At 34.8% G+C, this 21,205-nt stretch overlaps 1 protein-coding gene across 7 annotated transcripts in view; it reads right to left on the bottom strand.

Annotated features, from left to right (window-relative positions):
- Window positions 1–21,205, bottom strand: part of NETO1 (neuropilin and tolloid like 1) — a 71,972-nt gene that overhangs the window by 35,563 nt on the left and 15,204 nt on the right. For 6 of the 7 annotated variants that reach the window (XR_010470410.1, XM_065053027.1, XM_021291413.2 and 3 more), the window contains one exon: window positions 20,155–20,403. The exons of the other annotated variant lie outside the window; for it this stretch is intronic. Coding sequence is in view for 5 of the 6 variants with exons in the window: in XM_065053027.1 (XP_064909099.1) it covers window positions 20,155–20,403 (249 nt within the window). In the remaining variant the exon portion in view is untranslated. The remainder of the gene's footprint in view (window positions 1–20,154; window positions 20,404–21,205) is intronic. 7 annotated transcript variants of the gene reach the window in all.

Raw genomic sequence — 21,205 nt, 5'->3', positions numbered from 1 at the left:
AAACACATGATGTTACCAGTCAACATCAGGAAACACTTTTCCACTGTGAGAGTGAACAACTACTGGCAACAGTTGCCCAGAGAGGTTGTAGAGTCTCTATCCTGGGAGATTTTCAATATTTAAAAACTGTCTAGACATGGTCCTAGCAAGTCACTCTAGATGACCCTTCTTGGACAGGGGGTTAGACAAAATGACACCCAAAAGTCACTTTTAAGGCCAGTCATTTAGTGATTCTGTAATAACTAAACACCAGAATTGGCTAATATTGAAACAGTCGAAAGACAAATCTAAGGTAATAGCAGGGGTTAGAAAATCTCTGTCACTATGCAGACTTGTTTTGGTGGAATTGCTTTCAGTCATGGAAGCTTACAGATCCATTCTAGAGAAATCTGTAATATTTAGGACTGGTTTCAAATTAATTCACTACGTATTCAAGGGAGCCTCTAAAGGTTTTGAATGCTGGCTCTAAGATCTATTCTACACCTAGCCCATGGAAACCTTGAGACATTAATTTATTTTTAGTCTCACTGTTAAGATGTAACAAGTCGGGCTTTTCTAAGCAGCTGGCAAGCATGGAATTTAAACACAAAAACAAGACAAAAATTGTAATGTTAGGGCACCTGGTTGCTCAAAAAGCTTACAAAAAACAAAAACAAAAACATAAAAATATTTTTTTTAAAAAAAGGATTATAGGTTAACTGCATTAACTCTTCAAAAAGTAAGTAAATCACTTTGTTTGCAATCAAAATGCAACATCTTGTGTGGTTGTCCAACTGTGGCATATCCACACAGAAATATATTTACCCACCTATGTGTATGTCTGTGCATGCACTCTTTAGTTTAAAGTCACTTGCACAGAGAGTGAAATTGTTTAAAATTCTATTACTTGAGCGATTTCTGTAAGAGAAAAGCAGATAGGAAATAACAGAAACAGACAAAAATGCATAAAGTTCAAATTAATTACTAGCAACAAGAAAATCTATTTAAAAAGAGCAAATTTTGAATAAAAAAATCCACAGTTATCGAAAGTTTTTAACTTGTCTTCAAAAACATATTCCATGAGGCTTTTAAAAGTAATTTTAATTTCTACAGAAAAGTGTTTTTTACAAATGCACCAATTTGTAAGTAAACTTCTCATAGTTTATTCATAAATTTCTTTAGCTTTTCATATAAAGTTCATTTGGACATTTCTTACACCATCAACATCAAACATTTTGCTTGTACTGATAGAAATAACAGGTATCTCACTCTCAGAAGTCAAATTATTAAAGTCAGCAGATGTTTCAAAATCTCTTTTAAAAAATGGAAGATTTAGCTTGTATGTTCCTTAGCACATCTGGACTAGAACATGCTTAATTTCACAGCTTATTTTAATATCTGAAGTACAGTATATACAGTAAAGAATATGAGAAATTACCATATGGCCAGGAGTCAAGATGAAGGAAATATGAACCACAAAATTGTGCAGATACGAGACCTGATCATGCTTAACTTTTAAGATATTTTGTTTTCTTTGCTTGCACAAATGAGAAATGAAGGAATTATTTGTTCGTACTATACCTTAGCAAGTTTGATGTAAACCAGTTTTTGTTGTTTGTGAATACAAAAACCTCATTTTTTAGTGTATATATGCACAAAGCAGTCACAATACATAGAAACCATATTTCCTAACGATAATTAGTGAAACTATCCATTTTTACTCATTGAACAGACAGCTGTAGATACGTATTTTCATTCTCCTGTCTTTATTTATTTTTATTTATTTATTTATTTATTTATTTATTTTATTTATTTTCAATTTTATGAAGTCAGGTTCTTTTACAATTGACTTCTGAGAACATAAAGCAGTCGTGCCCTATTGAGGGGTGAAATGGAAGGCTCCATAAAAGCAGAGATTGCAGAATTCAGTACAGAACTGTAGGATTGTTCTAAAGTACTTTATGTGATTCCTTCCTAGTACTTCATGATATAGTGAAAATGCTGGAAGATGATGGCCAAAAGATTTTAAAAGCAAAAATTATCTGCTCAAAGAATCACTAAAGCAATTCTAAACAGAAAAACATTTCTATAAGTAAATATTTTCTGTGAGGTGTACAAACAAGGGGACTTAGCTATTCTGCTAAGAGTAAAAGAAAAGTACTAAGCAAAAACAGATATTATAGTGAAATAAATGTGCAAAAATATCCAAATTGTTGTCTTGTTAGCCAAACAATAAATTTGTTCTGATTAATCTTTTGAACTGTGTAGTCTTGTTGAAATTTCAATGTATATATCTATAGCTTTATTAAAGATATCAAAGTATCTTCAAAAAAAAGTCTATAGTTGGCTAGACACCCTGAAAAAGAGTTCTCTAATAATTGCAGCTGGCAATAGTGTGTACTGTATTTCCTCTTTCTTTTCAATGTTCTTTCTTTTAAGAATAATATTGGGAGCAAGGGCAGCTATATTGGAGGCTACGTATTTATCATCTAAAACAATGCTTCTCAAATTTTTCACTCTTTAGCATGGTCATGAAAGAATTTAAAGGTGGTAAGTGCAAATGTAAAAGTGACTGCATGTCTGTTGTTTCACCTTGAAGTTCTACATTCAATTAGATCAGCAGGAAGTCATACGAAGACAAACCAAAACAGATTTGTACCAGATCCCTTGCATTGTTAAAATAACACTAGCTGCTGCCCAAAGTTTGATTTCTAAAATTTATTTTTTTTTTAGTTTTTTATTTTGTCACATTTACTGATCTCAGCTTATACTCACGAACAAAGTATGTTTATAGTGTAATTAATGTATATACTGATTTACACACTTCACAGCTATGGTCATCCCATTAAGTTGAGGTATACAGCAAGTATTAGCAATTAGTATGCCAAAAATTAATACTTGTTTCTTCAACATCTATTTGGAAGTGAGAAGCCAGTATCATAAGAAAAAAAAAAAAGAAAAATCATGTCTTTGCATAACTTCTTGCTGAGTCAAACTAAGCAGACAAGAAGGGTCTGTACGAGCTCCACTGAACAAACAGACCACATGATTGCAGAGATTGCACCTACGTTTCTCTTCTCTGCACAAAATGTCAGGCTGTGAGATCTACAAGCTGCTTCCCTTCCTTGTCTACTCTGCAAAGTGTTCAGAGTAGGTTCTTTGTCCAGTGTAAGTTCTGTATGGGTGGCAACCATGTGAGAAGCCAAGAAGACTCATGAGAGCCTAAGTTTCATCCTCAGACAGTGTTTGGACTATTCGATATGTACACTTATATCCCAGAAGTGAGAAGTGCTTCTTGGAACGGATCCAGTGAGAAAGGGGACCAAGATTGGGCAACAATGTCATACCCAGACTGATGAGTGGAAAGAGGAAGTCTGGGAGACTTGATGATATGTGTGGGATTATTTTACAGATCATTTTTATTATGTTAAATATTTTACATTAGCAGCTGAGTGTTCCTCCCCTTATGCAGCACACTGCATATTAAAACACAGGGGAAAATGACCCTATGACAAATATTTCAGGGGCTGCATATACCTTTATCTGCTAGTTGCCCAGAAACATGTGAAATGAGACTGAATGAGCTCAGGAGTCCACTTTATCTGAACAATGCAACCTTGCTATGACAATGCAGCTGACTTGACTGCCAGGACTGATTGTTGGTCAAGGACAGTATCGCATATGCATCTCCCCAGGATAATATCCCAGTGACTTCCTTTGACTGACTAATGATCTCTGAACTTGACTAGGAAGAAAGATGTGCAACTTAAGAGTGCTATAGAGCTTTTCCTGCATGATGTTGAATACTAAGTATGGCCTAGTCATGCAATTTCAGCATAAAACTACAAAAGCTTAGGATTTCTCTCATTGATTTGTTAGAGATGACTCCTAGCCTAGCCTCAGGAAATATTAATATCACTTTAAGTTCATGGCAAAAGTATAAGGAAAAATGATCAAGAGGGTTTGTCCACAGCTGGTTGCTAGGCATTATTTTGTCAGATTGAACCTTTTTATATATGATTATTACTTGCTACCATTGAGTGCTAAGTCTACATATCCTTTTAAGAGCAGCTGTTCAAGTTGTATCGGTCTATGCTGTATCAGTCCATAGAATGGATTTCCCTGGACAGAAGGATCTTATGAGAGTAACTTGGTGATATGAAGTAACCTTGCTTTATCACAAAAGAAATGCCTTTTCCTAGTTTTATCTCAGAACATTCAACAGAATACATTCACTGCAATGTTTCCAGTTTTGAAGAGCTACACCTATTTCAGGTGTTATACTCAACAGAATATGTTATTTGTGCTACTTCAAATAATACTGAATAAACTGGAGTTGACCACACATTAGGAGAGATTTCCAATACAAACAGAAATGTCGAGACGGTGTTTACATCTACTGACATTCCGTTATTGTAGCTGGCCATGCCAGATATGCCATGTAGGTTATTGGCATCTTTTTGAAGATAACTGCATCTCACATGAGAAACTCAAATATCTCCTCTAGTTTCCATGTTTGCACAGTTTACCTTCCAATTTAGTAAGAGATTTCTTGTGCTGTCTCCAAATATTTTTCTCTTACAGCCTAGTAAATCATCAGGTAGACTTTTGCTAAAGTGAATAATCATGTCAGACAGGACTGAAAGTGGTTTGTAAAAACAACTGATTGCTTAATCATCTCACTGTATAGAATACCAGAACAAGATGAACCAGACATGACATTTTGGAAAATATGATACTTAATAGTGTAAAGAACGGAAATAGCCATAAACAAAAAGCCATTATAAGCTTAGTGTACAACTGTTAGACTTTTGAAAGTTATTGGATAAATTATGTTGTAGTGCTCTTCTATAACAAACTAATTTGTATGATTCAAAAAGACAGCATCACAGGATGTTTCAAAGTGTATTCTACATCCAGAGTAGAAATCTGTTAGTGTTCAACATCAAAGGAAGAACTCTAGGTCTTCATTCCCACTGCAGCCTGAATGCTCTCTTTCTAGAGGAAAATGAACAAACAAACAAGCAACAAAAACAAACAAACGAACAAACAAAAAGGTGAAAACACACCAGCCAAATCAAAGGAATAGGGAAATAAATTTGTTACACCAAATTGTCAACTCTAATTGTAATTACATGTGCTCATCACAGGCAATGCAATGGAGTTTAAACCTACACTTTCAGTGAGCAAGAAGAGGAACTCTAAAAGCCTCATGGCTCAATGAGTTGCTGAGGAAGGCATATCAACACCAAGACCAGGAAACAACTGCAGGAAAAAAAAGTTTTCTGTCCTTTCAGCACCCATAGCAGTATACCTTTCAGTGACCCCAGAATTTTCCTTCTCTTTCTGCTACTTTTAGGAGGTTTCCTGCCTAGAAACAATCCTTTTAGGGTGCAGTAAGCAGTTGACCCCAGCAGTCTTCCCAAATGTACAAAGCCATGTCTACAGGATGAGAAGATGGGTTTCCAACAGCTTTAGAGGCAGAGTATACAATGGAGCTGTCCTGGAGATATTCTTGCACTTTCTTTTGCATCTCCATCTTTTTAACAGCATAGGGTAGGAGTTTTCCCCGAGGAAGAGATGTTTGGAGTCTTCAGGGGCACCCACAGACAGTGTAGGGGTGCAGAGAAGCTCCCAGAATGCCTACAGTCAGATCTGATCAGCTAGTATAAAAACGGGACTCTCATCGAGACTCGGCCCATTGCCGCGGGTCTCTCGGAGCACGAGCAAGATGCTGCCGCCAAGAGCCCCCCTCCCCGGGATGGGGACTCCTCTTGCCTTGCCGCCACGTGTGTAAGTAAAACTTCTAGCAGGATTGTGAGTATATTTATACTTTTCGTGCACATATGCATGTATAACTTTCCGTGCTCCATATGAGCGCGTGTAAAATTAATCCTCGCACAATCGTGAGTGTATTTTCCTTCCGTGCACACTTGCACGCGTAACTTTCCATGCCCAATACGAGCACGTGTATAAATTATTTCCTCGCACAATCACGAGCGGCCGCCGAGAGCCCCTCGCACAATCACGAGTGTATTTTCCTCCCGTGCTTCCACGTAAGCACGTGTAGGATTCTGTGCACACTTGCACGTGTAAGTAAATTAAATCTTGCAGGATTGCGGGTGTATTATAAATTTACCCTCTCGGAATCACGAGTGTACACTTCCTGCACTCGCTACAAGTGGGTGTATCTCTTTAAAAATAATCCTGCACCGTGTTTAGGCAAGTGTGTATTCCTCCGGGACTCATGGACGGCTCCGGCATTGTTTTGGGTGAAGCCACGTGCCTGCACACTGTGGACCGCCTGTTGTATTAGTTGCTGCCTCAAATAATTTTCCTCAACTGATATCCAAACCTTTATTTAAGTCACTTTTGGAGTGCTAAAACCCTGTTTCTCACCGGTTTAATAAAAGTTGTTTTGGACCTTGTTGTCCCTTAAATTAACCTACGGGGTGCCTCCGTGACAATCATTTACGCCACATGCTCTGTGTTCTCTAACAAATTCTCAAATTGCTTTGTCATGAATATGAGCAAACAAATGGGTTTGTGGATAACTAGAGATCTGTAATCTAGAGCTTGACTAGATTTAGATTTGTCTTGATCACCGCTGACTTTTTCACATCCCAGAAACTCCACATCCAGCTATCCCTAAGCGGTGATTATATTTAGTATACGTTAGTAATTTTTTATTCTGTTGTCATAACTTAGGAATTTAGATTTAAAAAAAAAACACACACACACACACACACAAAACAAACAAACAAACAAACAAAAACACAAATAGAGTTTCCATGGAATTCAACAAATTTGCAGGTTTTACCCACTATTCAAAAACCACCAGTCTGAAGCAACAATTTAGTTTCTGCTAGATTTACTCACAGTTTCAACATTGACTCTAATGGAAAGAGGTTTATGCCCACCATCTGACCTGAATTTAGAAATTGATTTATTGAGTGCTACTCTGACTGATTTGTTCAGCCTCATGCAGAGAATGAAATCTGGTCTTTTGCATCCCATTGACCCTGAAAAAAACATTGTGATTCATTGAATCACACTTCGGAAAGACAGTGTTCAGAAGTCCTTATGTCTACTTTATAAAATATTCAATATTGCCATTAACTGGCTGAAGAGACTGTGAAAAGAACAGCAAAGTGGGTACTGATTAGGTTGTCCAGTTCTTCCATTGTTGTCATAATATTTAGAAGAAATGAGGTATCAGGACAGTTTTCACCTGCAGCAGCAGAAGCAGGTCAAACATGGTGGTCAGTCACAGTACTCCAGATTTTTAAGTATGGGTCAGCTGTTTATCCAACAAGCAGGCAATAACTAAATTTCATTTGACCAGACCAAGTTTTTGACTGACAAAGAGCAGGGTTCTTCCTAGTGTGGTTTGAAAGACACATTTAAAGCTCTAGTGATAAAGAAAATAATCAAAGATAAATAAAACCTTTCATTTAAAAGCACTTGATAAACCATTGATCTATATGTATATTGGAATATGACTGATATGCAATATTCTGAAATACAACTATATTAATGCTACATATGATTCTTCAGCACATATAATTACGGAGATTCGAATTATCTAAATCTGATTTTAAGCTGCTGAGTCAATAAGGAATATTTTATTTAAAAACAGACAAACAAACCCAACAAACTTATTCTATATAATTTCAGCATAGACTTTGTAGTTAGTAACAGCTAATAACCAACTGCTTAATCCATATAATGAAATCAGCATCAAAGAACAAAACCTTTTTAATAAAAATTTTCTGCATTCTCTTTTAATATTGTTTTTCATATGGAGTTGAGAAATGAGCTACAGGAAAGAAAGGAAAGAAAAAAAAACAAACCAAAACAAAACAAAAATCAAGAGAAAAGAAGTGGTATCATACAATCTTTTATTAACCCACATACTGCAACCAGCAGATTTGATAACATTGTCTCTTGAGCTTCAACTATCAGATAACATCTGGCAAATGATGTTTGTAAGTCCTGTTACACAACATCTTTTGGCTTCTCAGTGTCATCTAGGGGACTGATATGTGACTAGAATAACACATTTCATGCTGCCTGCTTCTGTCATGCTAGTACAAAATTTTGATAATGGATGTGCCAGAGACATCAGTTTATTTTAATCTGAATTCTCAGAAAATATTTATCACTTCTGTTCCCATCATCTTACTGATGACTCAAGTAATCTTAACACAAAATGCTGGATATTAGTTGTAGTGTTTTGAAATGAAAGTATTCAAATAACTTTTCTGCATCTCTAATGTGTGATGATCTCTGAACAAATACTTTTCAAATGTTGATCAAAAGAATTCGCCTATTTCTTTTCACAATTTTGCAATTAATTTATTAATTTCAATAGCATTCTGAATTGTTTGGATTTCATCACCCTGAACACTAAGAAAATAAATATTAGAAATCCATTTTAGACTGTGTAACACAGACCAAAACATTTTGTCTGACTGAAGTTAAATTTTCCTTTACAACTCTATTTGAAGAAACACTAATTCCAGACACTAATTTACCTAGTGAATTGCAGACTATGCTGTGATCCTGTATATAATGTGCCTTGGGGTAATTGAGAAGAGTCTTCAGAGCAAGAATAATTTGAGAGCACTAGATCTCCCTGTTTCAAAAGTTATTTGTGTACTTGAATATTTCTAATATTTATTATATCATACATTTTTAATAAGAAACAAAAAATATCTGTCTTGAGAACTGCACTCTAAGGACAGAAGTAATTTTTTTAACAGTAAAGTTACCTGATTCGGTTATGAATAACTTGCATATTTTTAATGAAAGGTTCTCAATTAGATTTTATGTTCATGTAATTGCAAAATGCTTTTAAATCTGGTTGGAAATATCATGGCTCACCAAAATACAAGACTAAACCAAACCTGTTTGATAGGGAATGCAATTTTATTGCTATGAGTAGAAGTCTCATTCTTAAATGAGAGAAGAATTTGCCCTGTTTAGCTGAAATCATTTCTGTATTGTATGAAGTTACAGATAATGCTTTTATGTATCAGATTATACTAGTTAAACAAATACTGGACTGCAGCAAAACCACTTGAGGAAAAAACACTAAAACTTTAGGAAGACAAGGGGGGGTTAAGGAATTCTGCAATCTTTATTTAGTAATTATAAATGTAAGTTTTGAAAGTAGTTTTGAACATTTCTCTATAGTAATAAAATTAGTAATAAAATTAAAATATCACATTTTTACTAAAAGAATACAATTTCTAGCAAACAATCAAGTTTGGGTGAGTTTGCTTTGGGTTTTTTTGTTTGCTTGTTTTGCTTGTTTTGTTTGTTTTGCTAAAGGGAAAAGGCAGGAAATACAAATATGAAAAATGTAATTGAAAGATAACAAAGTGGCAGGTCCACAAAGAAAATAAACTTCTTAAATTTGAATCTTCCTCAGTCCAGTGATTTTGCTTAAATGGTTGCTTATTTCAACAGATTTATCAACATCTAAATGTCTTTATGCTTGGTACTAAATTAAGAAAATAAATTAACAGAGAATGTAGACATTCTTAAATGTCTGCAGATTGCTGAATAAATGATTGAGTAAAGTGTAAATATACCAGTAATAAATAGTCATAGCTGCCAGCGACATACAGTGTGGAAGACAAACACCATTCTTTGGAAGATTTGTCACTGAGCTAGCTCAGGCTTAAGAGTTCTGAGCTTCTTCATTATTGGAATGGCATGCAATAAAAAGACAACTAACCGCTCCTTGGTCCTGACTTCTCCTGAATTCCAAAATCAGCTAGAGTGGTGAGATGAGATTTTGCAAAAAGAGTAAGATACTAAAAATCATCTCGGCTTTCCTTAGAAAAGAATACATGACCAAAAAAAAAAAAAAATCACAGTCCTATTTTCTTATTAATAAATAACTGTTCCTTTCAAAAAGTTATCCTTAAGTATGTCTCCATTCTTATTTTAAAAAGCCCATTAGGCAATGGATGCACCGCCCTAAGTTTTAGTAGAGGGAATGTAGTAAAAATGTACTGGAAACTTTGTTTCATGTTTAAAATGCAACATCCAAGGAGTGGAGCCAGTACTCATTGCAAATGTTTTCAGAACTAGTATGACTTCAGTTTATCAATCAGGTTTACTACTTGTAAAATGAGTCGAGCAAAAAACTTATCTGAATGAATTCAGTTCTAAGCCTGTTTTAATTTGTACATTTTTACATGCAGAAAATAATTTCATTTCAAACAATTCCAAAGAACAATGACATCTAGAGGAAGAATAGCACAGGAAGACAGACAAATCATTAACTGTAATGTTCAAACTCAAAGAAAAACTCAACTTACTGAACAGAATACAAAAACCAGTGGATAATGAGAGTTAGTAAGTTGGGCCTACTTAACTATTGTATTCATCAAATAGACAAACACTGAATTGATATACCTCTACCTCATAATCTGTGTAAAGGTAGAAAACTCATTTTCCATTCATGAAAAGAGTTGAAGAAATAGTAGTTCAGTTATCCAAATAAACAAATATTTCGTTTTGGCTTATTTCAATAGATGAAAAAGTAGAGGACAGTCTTTAAAGGTACTTACTTTTCAGTAAGTACTGAAGCCTAGAGATTGCCCAGATTTAAGCACATGTTTAAATGTAGGTTTCCTGAAATTCTTTGCTAAATTGGGACTAGATTTAGTAGCTTGTCAGGGCAGTATTTGAGAATAGTAAGCTTAAGCAACTGTTCTTTGGAATTATCCTTGGGCATATCAGAAAGTAATTTCAGAGATTTTTGATGGATTACTCTGTTAAATTATAGTAGCTGTTATTCTTATTTGGCCTGAAGGCCTTAGTTAGATGAACGGGTTTTGCAGAAAATAAATAAATAAATAAATACACCCAGCATTTGGACTTGCCACAGTAAAAAACATATACAACTTGAAAATATCTACAAATTGAATATAAATTGAACAAAAACGACTTACTAGCTTTCCCCCCCCCAAAAAAAAAAAGAAAAACATTAGCCATGTTAGTGGCATTCTGCATGTAAAGATGACTTAAAAGACTTGCAGGAATGAAAACTATGTGACTTTTTTTTTTTTTTTTTTTTTCCAAAGCTATCTAATAAAACACCTAAAAGGCACAGTGGAAATTACATTATTTGACACTACAGAAACAGACCACAGGACTCTAGCAAATTCTGGAACTTAAATAAGGATATCAGACACCTGTGGCATCTTGTATTTGGTGGCTGAATTTTAGTTTGTTTTTTTTTCTGCTACTTATGAGATTTTAAAGGAATATCTCTGTATAACGTGAGTTAATATCATAAGGAAAAAAAAACAAAACAAAACCTTACTCAGCATTCACAAACATTAAACAATGCTTACAACATGCAGTTCACTCTTGTATAAACCCTTTATTATGATTATCTACCCCTTCATTACAGATTTTCATATTTTAAAGTTTTGATTCTTTTAAAATTGGATTTTAAAAATTCAACTGCTCACTTCCTCAATTTGTCATGATCATTTTTAGGATAACATATTTGCATTTATTGTATACGTAATATCAGTTAAGGTTACTGAGATGAGGTTTGTTCATAATTATTTAGTGTATGTGTAAGGTAAAGGCATTATATAAAGGCATTTCTCTACCACATGAGAGTAGCATGATATTAAAGATTGCAGGGTCTTTGATATCCCATAATGAGTGAAAGAGAAGACAGATCAAAGGGATAGATACTCTAATGGGCCAGCTAAAAGTTCATTTGCACACAAGTTAGGACAGAATTTCTCTCAATGTTGAAGGAAGCATGATCTTTCTTTTGGACCTGAGCACCAAAGGAACTCAAATGTTAAATCTGAGATGTTCAAGAAGGACAGGGAACTGCTGGAGAGAGTCCAGCGCAGGGAAACAAAGATGAGTAAGGGAGTGGAGCATCTCCCTTGTGAGGAAAGGCTGAGGGAGCTGGGGCTCTCTAGCTTGGAGAAGAGGAGCCTGAGGGGTGACCTCATTAATGTTTACAAATATGTAAAGGGTGAGTGTCACGAGGATGGAGCCAGGCTCTTCTTGGTGACAGCCAATGACAGGACAAGGGGTAATGGGTTCAAATTGGAACACAAGAGGTTCCATTTAAATTTGAGAAGAAACTTCTTCTCAGTAAGAGTAACAGAACACTGGAACAGGCTGCCCAGGGGGGTGGTGGAGTCTCCTACTCTGGAGACATTCAAAATCCACTGGGACACGTTCCTGTGTAGCCTCATCTAAGTGTTCCTGCTCCAGCAGGAGGATTGGACTAGATGACCTTTTGAGGTCCCTTCCAATCCCTAAAATGCTGTGATTCTGTGAGATGAAAGAATTACATAGTCTGCATTTCTCAACAGACAGTAAATAAATCAACATTGCTCATAGCCATCAATATGACAAAAGGTACATTAAGGTGAAAATATACACCTACTGCAACTACAAATATACAAAACAATATTCAATAACATTTGCCTCAGTACTGGTAAGAAAAAGAAACTCTCTGGATTGACTTATTTACAAAAAATATAAATATTACCATAAGAAAATTAACCTATAATAAACCGTTGATGAGTATACACGAAAAAGTCTGAGAGAGAATATATTTTGAATTTGTCATGTTTACTCGTTTGCTAACTACTGCATACTGCAAAAATTCAGTTCTAGAAACAGAAACATGACTGACTTTTCCAAAGACTGCAGTGTGCAGAATCAGAGCTACTAATTTTTGGGTAAGAACTCTTTTTATTAGTTGCAAAGAACTGGGAGCTTTCTAAAACGGGTTTGTGTGCATTTCTTTTGAGAATTAGCTAGAAACACTATTCAAAGAGTAAAAAATATGTTAAGGAAATGAAATATGTCAATAAAGATTGTCTCTTATTGCTGTTAGAATTGAGAGATATTTCATTAAACAAGCAGACAATAACAACAAAATCAACACAGTTACTTGAACCTACGCAAATACCAAATTAACAAATATGAGTGACTGAAAACAAATTATATAAGCATGGGTTTGTATCTAATGTAAAAGCATAATTTTCTATAAGGATAGCTAGTCAGAATACTTACAACTCTGTGCCTAGAATAAAAAATAATTTCTCTGTCTAACAGAAGGGTCACTGTCATGTTGATTAGATAAAGACACTGACATGATTGTCAAAATTTATTTGCCATACCCATAACTCATCTGAAATCTGTAGATAAAATACATAAAGGTAACTATTCAATGGCTTAAAGAATAGATAAGTAAAGAATTGCTTCTATGTCAGCAGAATCTCTGCAGACATCCACATTGTCAAGGTCACTAAAAGGAACTATTATAGACAATAGTGTTGCCAGGATGAGGCCACAACACAATCAGCCAGAAGGGCATCCCAGTAAGAGCTATTAGAAAATCTGCCAGATAAGGAAGTCAAAAGAACTGGAACAACTTTGAAGAGTATTCAGAAACTCCTTATTCATTACATATGAGGCACAAAGTTTCTCATTTTTTCCCTCAAGTAATAGGTGTTTAAATGTTTGAATGAGAACTACTAAGATACTTAACAATAGGTTTTGGAGGTGTTATTCTCAGTATGTATATTAGTAGTGAAAATTCTCATTGTAAACAAGTCATTTCCAAAAACCTGTGGAAGGAGATTATCCAGTCTTTCTGCTCAGTACAAATTCCATGTTATCTTCCTGCTCTGTCACTTCTAAGTGCTTCACAAACTTTGTAGAAAAATCAAGAATTAACAGGGAAAACAAATGCCAGGGCTCACTGGTTATTTCCACATTTTGCAAGTGTTCAAAGCAAAGGTTGATCAGTTTGTATCAAACCTAAGGTTAAGCTAATTCAGTACAGTATTTGCCTAAAGCCAAAAGTGTCTCCTCAGGGGAAAGTGCATAAGAAAATGACCATATTTAAGGAAAATCCTCTCCTGCCTCTAATATTTAGTTTTAATTGTTCTGTATTAAGTAATAACATGAGCTATTTTGAGAATTGTGACAATAGTGATGTAAAACTGTAGCTTAATCTAAAAAGGCTGATTTTCTAGTGTTATGTTTGAATGCACATCTAAGCTTGTTAGAAGTTGCTCTCAGGTGCTTCTGAAAATATCTACTTTTTGTCAGAGAAATGTGGTTCCTCTGTTAATAATATTTAGCGGTGCAACACCATAATCACCTTTATTTGTGAGATCACCTACATATCAAGATAGTTGTTTTTTGTAGAGGTAGAAAAGAATAATTTGTACCTTTTCCGCAGTACAATATCTTAGTAAACCTCATCTAGAAGACTGTATTCAACTTGTTGTGAAACAGAAAGAGAGAAGTTCTTGGATTAAGGTGGGATGGCAACAATGGCATGGGGAACAAAATCCTGTGGCATAAAAGGGGAATACCAGAATTTGGCTTGTGTAGACAAGCAAACTGGCATCTTAAAAAAGGAGATGACTGCCATATCTAAGCTCATAACATGACAAAGAGTTTCAAAGCTAAAAAGTGATGTTGGTATAAGAAGGAAAAACATAAGTTGGCTATGAGTAATTTTAGGTAAGAAATCACAAGAACGTTCCTAATAATTTGGATTCTGGAACAATCTTCCATAACAATCACTGAAGAAAAAAATACACAAACAAAATTAACTCTGAAAGTCTTTTAAGATCCATCAACAGAGGGTTAGGAATTTAAACATCTGTGGCATGAGTTGGAAACTTGCTGCTTGCAGACCTAGTGTGTGAGACAAGACTATGTAACTTGGAAAGCCCGTTCGCACCAGTGTTCAGACACAGTCAATACAAATGCAACTCTAATGTCCCTAGCTAATGCAGCTCTTATCAAACCATGCAATAGGGTTTCTTCTTTCTTCCAGCATTAGAAACTTCAAAATATACCTTATCTTCTATTGCTTTTATTCTCACAGCAAAGCTCAACACAGTAGGAACTTAAGTGTTCAGCTACTTTCTATTGGGAGTAAGATACTCACAGCATGCAAGGATTTCTAAAACAGGAAGTTCTGCAGTTGTCTTTTGGGTAATGTAGCAAGAAAAACATAAATATGCAATAACAACAAGTAATATGGGACCTAAGCATCCTGTGAGATCTTTTAGATACCCGTTTGCTCCACACAAGGAATTATTTTGCACTTGAAGTTTAAAGCAATACATTATCCCATTACATTCTCATATTTATGGTAGTGAAATACTCTGGGTCTAATCCTGCATTTATGTAAGTTAATGAAATCTATAGGAAAGAACAAAGCAAATTCAGTTCCCTTGAAAGGACAATATTTATGTAGCTGATTATTATTTTCAATGTAACACACAAATGCAACATCCTGGTTATTACAGTGAAATTCATTGTCATTCACAGGGTCAGAAATGTAGTGCCTGACTCTTGTGCACTTGCATGAACACACTAAAAGTTCATAATTCAAGGAAGCTGCTGATAAAAATGTGAAGTATTGAGGGCTAGAAATATCAATAAGCAAGGTAAATACATACACATACACAAACCAAAAAAAAAAAAAAAAAAAAAAAGCCAGAAGGTTCTGACTAAAGAAGAGTCATGATGAGTAATTTCTTCTAATTCCAAACCAACTCTTATCCCAAAGGAAAAAGATCGACTCATTCAAAGTTACATGGCTCTGAGTTGCTTATTGTTTCTCAAAAGACTTAGATGGATTACAAGTTGGTTGCCTGATCAGCCTAGTGGCCTTTTATGATGAAGTGACTACATCAGTGAAATAGGGAAGAACAATGGACATCATCTATCTAGACTTATGTAAGGCCTTTGACATGATCCCCCACAACATCCTTCTCTCTAAATGGGATAGATATGGATTTGATGGGTGAACTGCTTGTTGGATGAGGAATCGGTTGGATGGTCGCACCCAGAGGATAGTGGCCAATGGGTCGATATCCAGATAGAGTGGTGTCCATCAGGGCTCTGTACTGGGACGAGTACTGCTTAATATCTTCATCAATGACATGGACAGTGGGACTGAGTGTACCCTCAGCAAGTCTGTAAATGACACTAAGTTGAACGGTACTAAGTTCTTGAAAACAGTGATCATATTTAATAAATTCACAATTCATTTTTAATTAATCCTAAAATACAGAAAATACCCAATCAGGAAGAATTTGGTTTGTTTTGGGGGCATTTTGGTTTTGTTGTTTGTTTGCTTGTTTGTTTCTCCTCAAGATTTATGATGTCATTATTCTATTACTCTGATTTTCTACAGCTACTTATATCACTGCAATGGTGATGTAAAAGTACCTTTGTTCTGACTATACAGTGTTTTACAGTCCACTTTTTTCTTTTCCCGTTATCAGGCAGTTGAACAGAAAACATTACTGACTGACCTTTATATTAATGAGGCTAAATAAAAACACAGATGGCTTCTACTAAGTGAAGGAACATAAAGTAATGATGTGCTATCTTAAGCCACTGTCCTGCAAAATCAGAGACCAGGATAAACAGAAATCTGATTATTCTAGCAGAGTAAGAAAGGTCAAATAAACCTATCCTCTCTCTGAATCCTTGTGTACACAGAAAAATTGACTCATTTTAAAGAATGCCTGTCGTGAATAATTATACTTGATTTTTTCTACAGAAAACCATGATTCAACACTATTTCAGAAAATGCTCTTGAAACATAACTTTTTACGAAAAATAAGGGTAACCGGTTGAGTCCAATGACCCAGAGGTGAGAAATGCGATTACAGGTGTAGGCCTTTCAAAGGCCCAAAGAATGACAAAACAAGAGCAAGCAAGAATGATAGTGTGACTTGTCTTCTGTGTCTTTCTCTAGCCAATCATATTTGCATCAACAATGAACCAGAGCAATCTGAAAATACTGTAGTCTGATGTTATTTCTTTTATACATGAGATTTGGGGGGAAAAGAAAAAAAAAAGTTTGTATACATTTATAAATGTTTCATAGGTTCAGATAGTTCCATTTAGAAATGATGACAGTTAATCAGTATTTAATGATAGAAAAATAAATAAAATAACACAAAAAGAGTAAATATGGGCTTTTTTTGCTCTTTCATGGTTGAAAATTGTTGAAAATTTACTTTACATCCAAATTGCATCTGGTTCTTACTGGTATTCAGATGTAATAATATAAAAGAAAAAGACAACTTCTTCCTTTAACCCAGAGTTTTGACATTTAAAATAGTTGATTCTTATACTATATGTACAGCTTCTACCAACTACATATTGCTTAACTCTATAATTAATAAAGTGAAAGCCTAAATTATCCTCTTAATAAAGAACTTTTTTGCAAAATTTTCTGTGTTTTTAGCACTTAGTGTGTTTGTGTTGACTTTGTGTGTATTTCTGGATTTGTCATTAAAGTTGTTTCTTCTGATAGAGTAATGAATAGCTCTCTGGAAAAAAAAAAAAAAAAATCTATTTAAATGGAACAGAATTTATGGCAAGAGAATTATGTTTGTTTCAAGATGCCTGAAACCCCAGCCTCCCAGCCTGTTGAGAGACTGCTGAGACCCCACTGGACATTTTCATCAGTGGATGGAGTTCCAACCATCTCAGTACCCAGGACTCAAAGGAATTATTGAACAGAAAAGCTTTAGTAATTGCAAAATATTAGTCTATTCCTCAGGACTGTTCTATATAATTCCTTTTCTTTAGGACTTGATCCGAGCTAGTTTTAAAATGCCCCAGGTGACAGGGCTCTTTACATTAGCACAGATTAATAGATCTTAATCAGAACATTTTTCCTGATATCCTAATTGATCTTTTTTCAACTTCATCCAGTTGGCTGTTTTTGTACACCCTGAAGACACAGCAAATAATTTCTTTCCCTGCATCTCCAGGTACCATTCAAATAATAATAAATCTTCAATTTAGCCAAATTTACTCACTTTTTTAGAAAATCTTGCCACACACCCACATATTCAACATCACGTTTCCTGTCTTTATCAGCAAAACCAGAGCCTCTGTCAAGATATTGAATGCAAAAGTGGCAGCTGAGGAACAGTTCAGGGGTACCACACAGATGGGGAACATCAAAGATCACTGGTGCTAAAGAAATATCTCTGTTGTGCTTGTCACTGGGATGAAGAAAGCCTTCAACGCAGGCTGCAGTTAGGCAGAGTGTGCTGGTTGCGCCCAGTGAGATGGAGGCAACACACTGCCTCTCCCCTAAGTACTCAGCTGCTCTAGACAGCAATAGTTTCCAAATGATTCTTTGCTTTGGGTGATTTTCTTGATGTTCTTTAAAGAGAGGTTAGCTGAAATTTTTCTTCTGATCTCTCCTTTCTTCATAATTTAATTGCATAAGTTGTCACTACCAAAGATGGATCTAGATGATTTAGATGATAATTTCTGGAGGCAATTCCTCTCTATGCTACTCTTAATACACTCTTGAAAGCCATCACTCTTTCTGATGAGTTGACAGTGACCCCTCCCACTCTATACATTTGGAAAACAGATCTGAAAATGTCAAGTCTTATCCATGCCTATGTAGTAAAGGACTGGTCAAGTAATCATGCAGAATGAGAACTGCTTCCTGTTACTGGTGATCAAGGAAGCAGCAGTGCTGTTTTGCACTTGTCAGTTTAATCATATTCTCATTTTGGCCAATATTCCTCAAAACCCTCTATCATATGCAGAGTTTTCTACTGAAATCTATACAGAGAAAAAAGGAAAAAAAATACTAGAGCAATTCACCAATATTGATCTCTGTGCAGAAATGCACCTTACATCAGTAAAAAAGGAATGAGGATAAAATATGGTCCATGAAACTGTTTTTCACTTGAGTTTTTTAGACAGAACAAACTGCAGATTGTGCTATGGACATCTTTTCAGCCATAATACATAACCCTTTGAAGCAAGATGGACATGAAATCTAAAACAAAGAACTTTTGGCAGAGGTGGAAAGGAAAATGGCATAAGCCCACAGAGACATGTTAAATGAGAGACACAAATTAAACTCACTTTTCAGACACAAGTATGTGTGGATATAATAAAATTTCATCTATTTTCTTTGCACTTAAAATGGATACATATATCTGACTATCATGCTATTTACTACAGGAATTCTGTGTTCTGTTGCCATTTGAACCTCCTAAATACATTTACCCTGTGGAAGACAGCATCTTTAACTTAAAATTGAACTATGCTGAGTAATTTTATAACTATTTTCCTTGCATCAAAGAAAGAAGACCACATAGAGGAACATTCCTATCTTCTGTGATGATACTGGAATAATTAAGCAAAGAGAATTTGGGGCCTGTTAATTTTAGCAGATATTATAAAGAATATTGTCCACCTAATACAACAATTTAGCTGAAACAATAGTGGCATAATTGACAAAATTACATAATAATTACAGTGCTTTAGAGTGAGCTATATTAAGGTATGACTCATCACTCAATACATAAGAAGGTACAGAACTACGTCAAATCCAGCAGTGCAGTGCAGTATATTGTAGCTGCAGCCAAAAATGAAATTTAAAATCAGCAATCTGTTGTTAATAAGTGGGGAGAGGAGGGCAATTAATGGAAAGTATGACTATGAATTTTGCTTTACTTTAATGAATTAAATTTAAAAAGTGACAAGGAATAGTTGTACCATTACAATTAACATTTACATAATTTTTAGAAAAAATATTTAATAGATTACACTATTTGAACCTCACACTTCCTCTGGCAATATGTGTAATAGTTTGCTTTATTGAGAAGGGAGAACTATTCCACTCCTCAGCTAGGGAAATGATTGGTGAAGTGGAAAAACAATGATGGAATTTTCTGAGATAACTGTATATTTATATTAGAATACTTTATCAATGATCATTTTGAAAGAAAAGCTGCACGTTGTAACAATCAAGCATAAAACACGTAACTTCCCATGAAACATTTTGAATGGTTTTCTGTAATAGAATTTGATTGGAAACAATTGTCTTAAAAACTACAGAGGCTGAACACGTGCATCTTGGACAAAATTGTATTGAGAATTTCTTCCTTGAATAATCCTTATTTGTTATGCAAGAGATATATATGCCTTCTATAATTTTTCTATCATCTGTTAACGTAAAAATTTCCTTGATAATAAACATAGTCCCATTTAAAGATATCATTCAACTGCACAATTATACATCGTCAACGAAGTTACTGTGCCAAGCTTTTTCTATGAAAAAGTGTGATGGTTTGTACTCACCAGGTGTAAAATTATACCGAGCAGAAAACCCGATAGATTCCAGCTCGCCATCAGCAAAAAATTTAATCCATAGGAATCTGCCACTGGATTTTATCATAGGTGGATTTTGCTGTCCACAGAAACGTCCAATGATTGGGGAAAAGCCAAAAGGTCCATCTCGTACTTCAATATGATCAAATTTACATTCCCAAGAAGGCTCTATGGAATATTTTTCATCAAAGTGTAATTCAATGCATTGTCTAGGGGCAGCTAGAGATGAAAAGAAAATTTTCTTATTATTTTCTAATCCAAGACCCTTCAAGCCTAAAACAAAATTGTAGAAAAGCAAATATATCAATTTTGTATGCATCTTAACATTTTACATAAAAACTTGTTTGAAAATTAATGTTGAGAACAATGGGTTCAAACATAAAATATTTCTAAGAAACTTATGTATCTGGAAAACAATGTTATCTCATATTTAGCAAGGGGAGAGGTGAATGTTAATCAGAATAATGTTTTTAGCTAATGCTTACAAAGATGAAGAAAAAGCTGATCAGAACTGTACTACAATAAGAAAGACAAATTTTGTTCCTATATGTATTGCAGCCAATGACAAGTTTGAATGTAATTGCTTATACTCAGAATTACTTATAATCTCATTTAAAACATAAGGGCAAGTGTAGTGAATTCACACTTAAGAAACTGGATAAGCATGAAGAAAAATTAACATCTAACTAAAAAGAAAATAATATTCTACTGAAAACCCTGAAGAAACTTTATAGCGATCACTTGATTAGACATAAAAACACATTTATTCATAGATATTAAGGTTAATGGCAGTCAGAATGATCTCTAAAACAAATATTCCCTGGCATATCCTGCATAAAACAAAATAGTTACTCATTGAACAATAGTATTTTCTTCAAAGGAGAAAAAAAATAGTTTTGTCTACAGATTTTTCTTATACAGCATCCCCAAGGTGCGCTGTTCCTACACTGAATTCTGTCCATAGCAAAAAATGTATGCCTTCAGTGTCTAGACCGTGGTGCGATACAACCTTTTGCTGACA

This window comes from Columba livia, chromosome 2 (assembly GCF_036013475.1).
Source record: "Columba livia isolate bColLiv1 breed racing homer chromosome 2, bColLiv1.pat.W.v2, whole genome shotgun sequence".
NCBI lineage: Eukaryota > Metazoa > Chordata > Aves > Columbiformes > Columbidae > Columba > Columba livia.
This window is presented reverse-complemented; position numbering and strand designations above follow the sequence as displayed.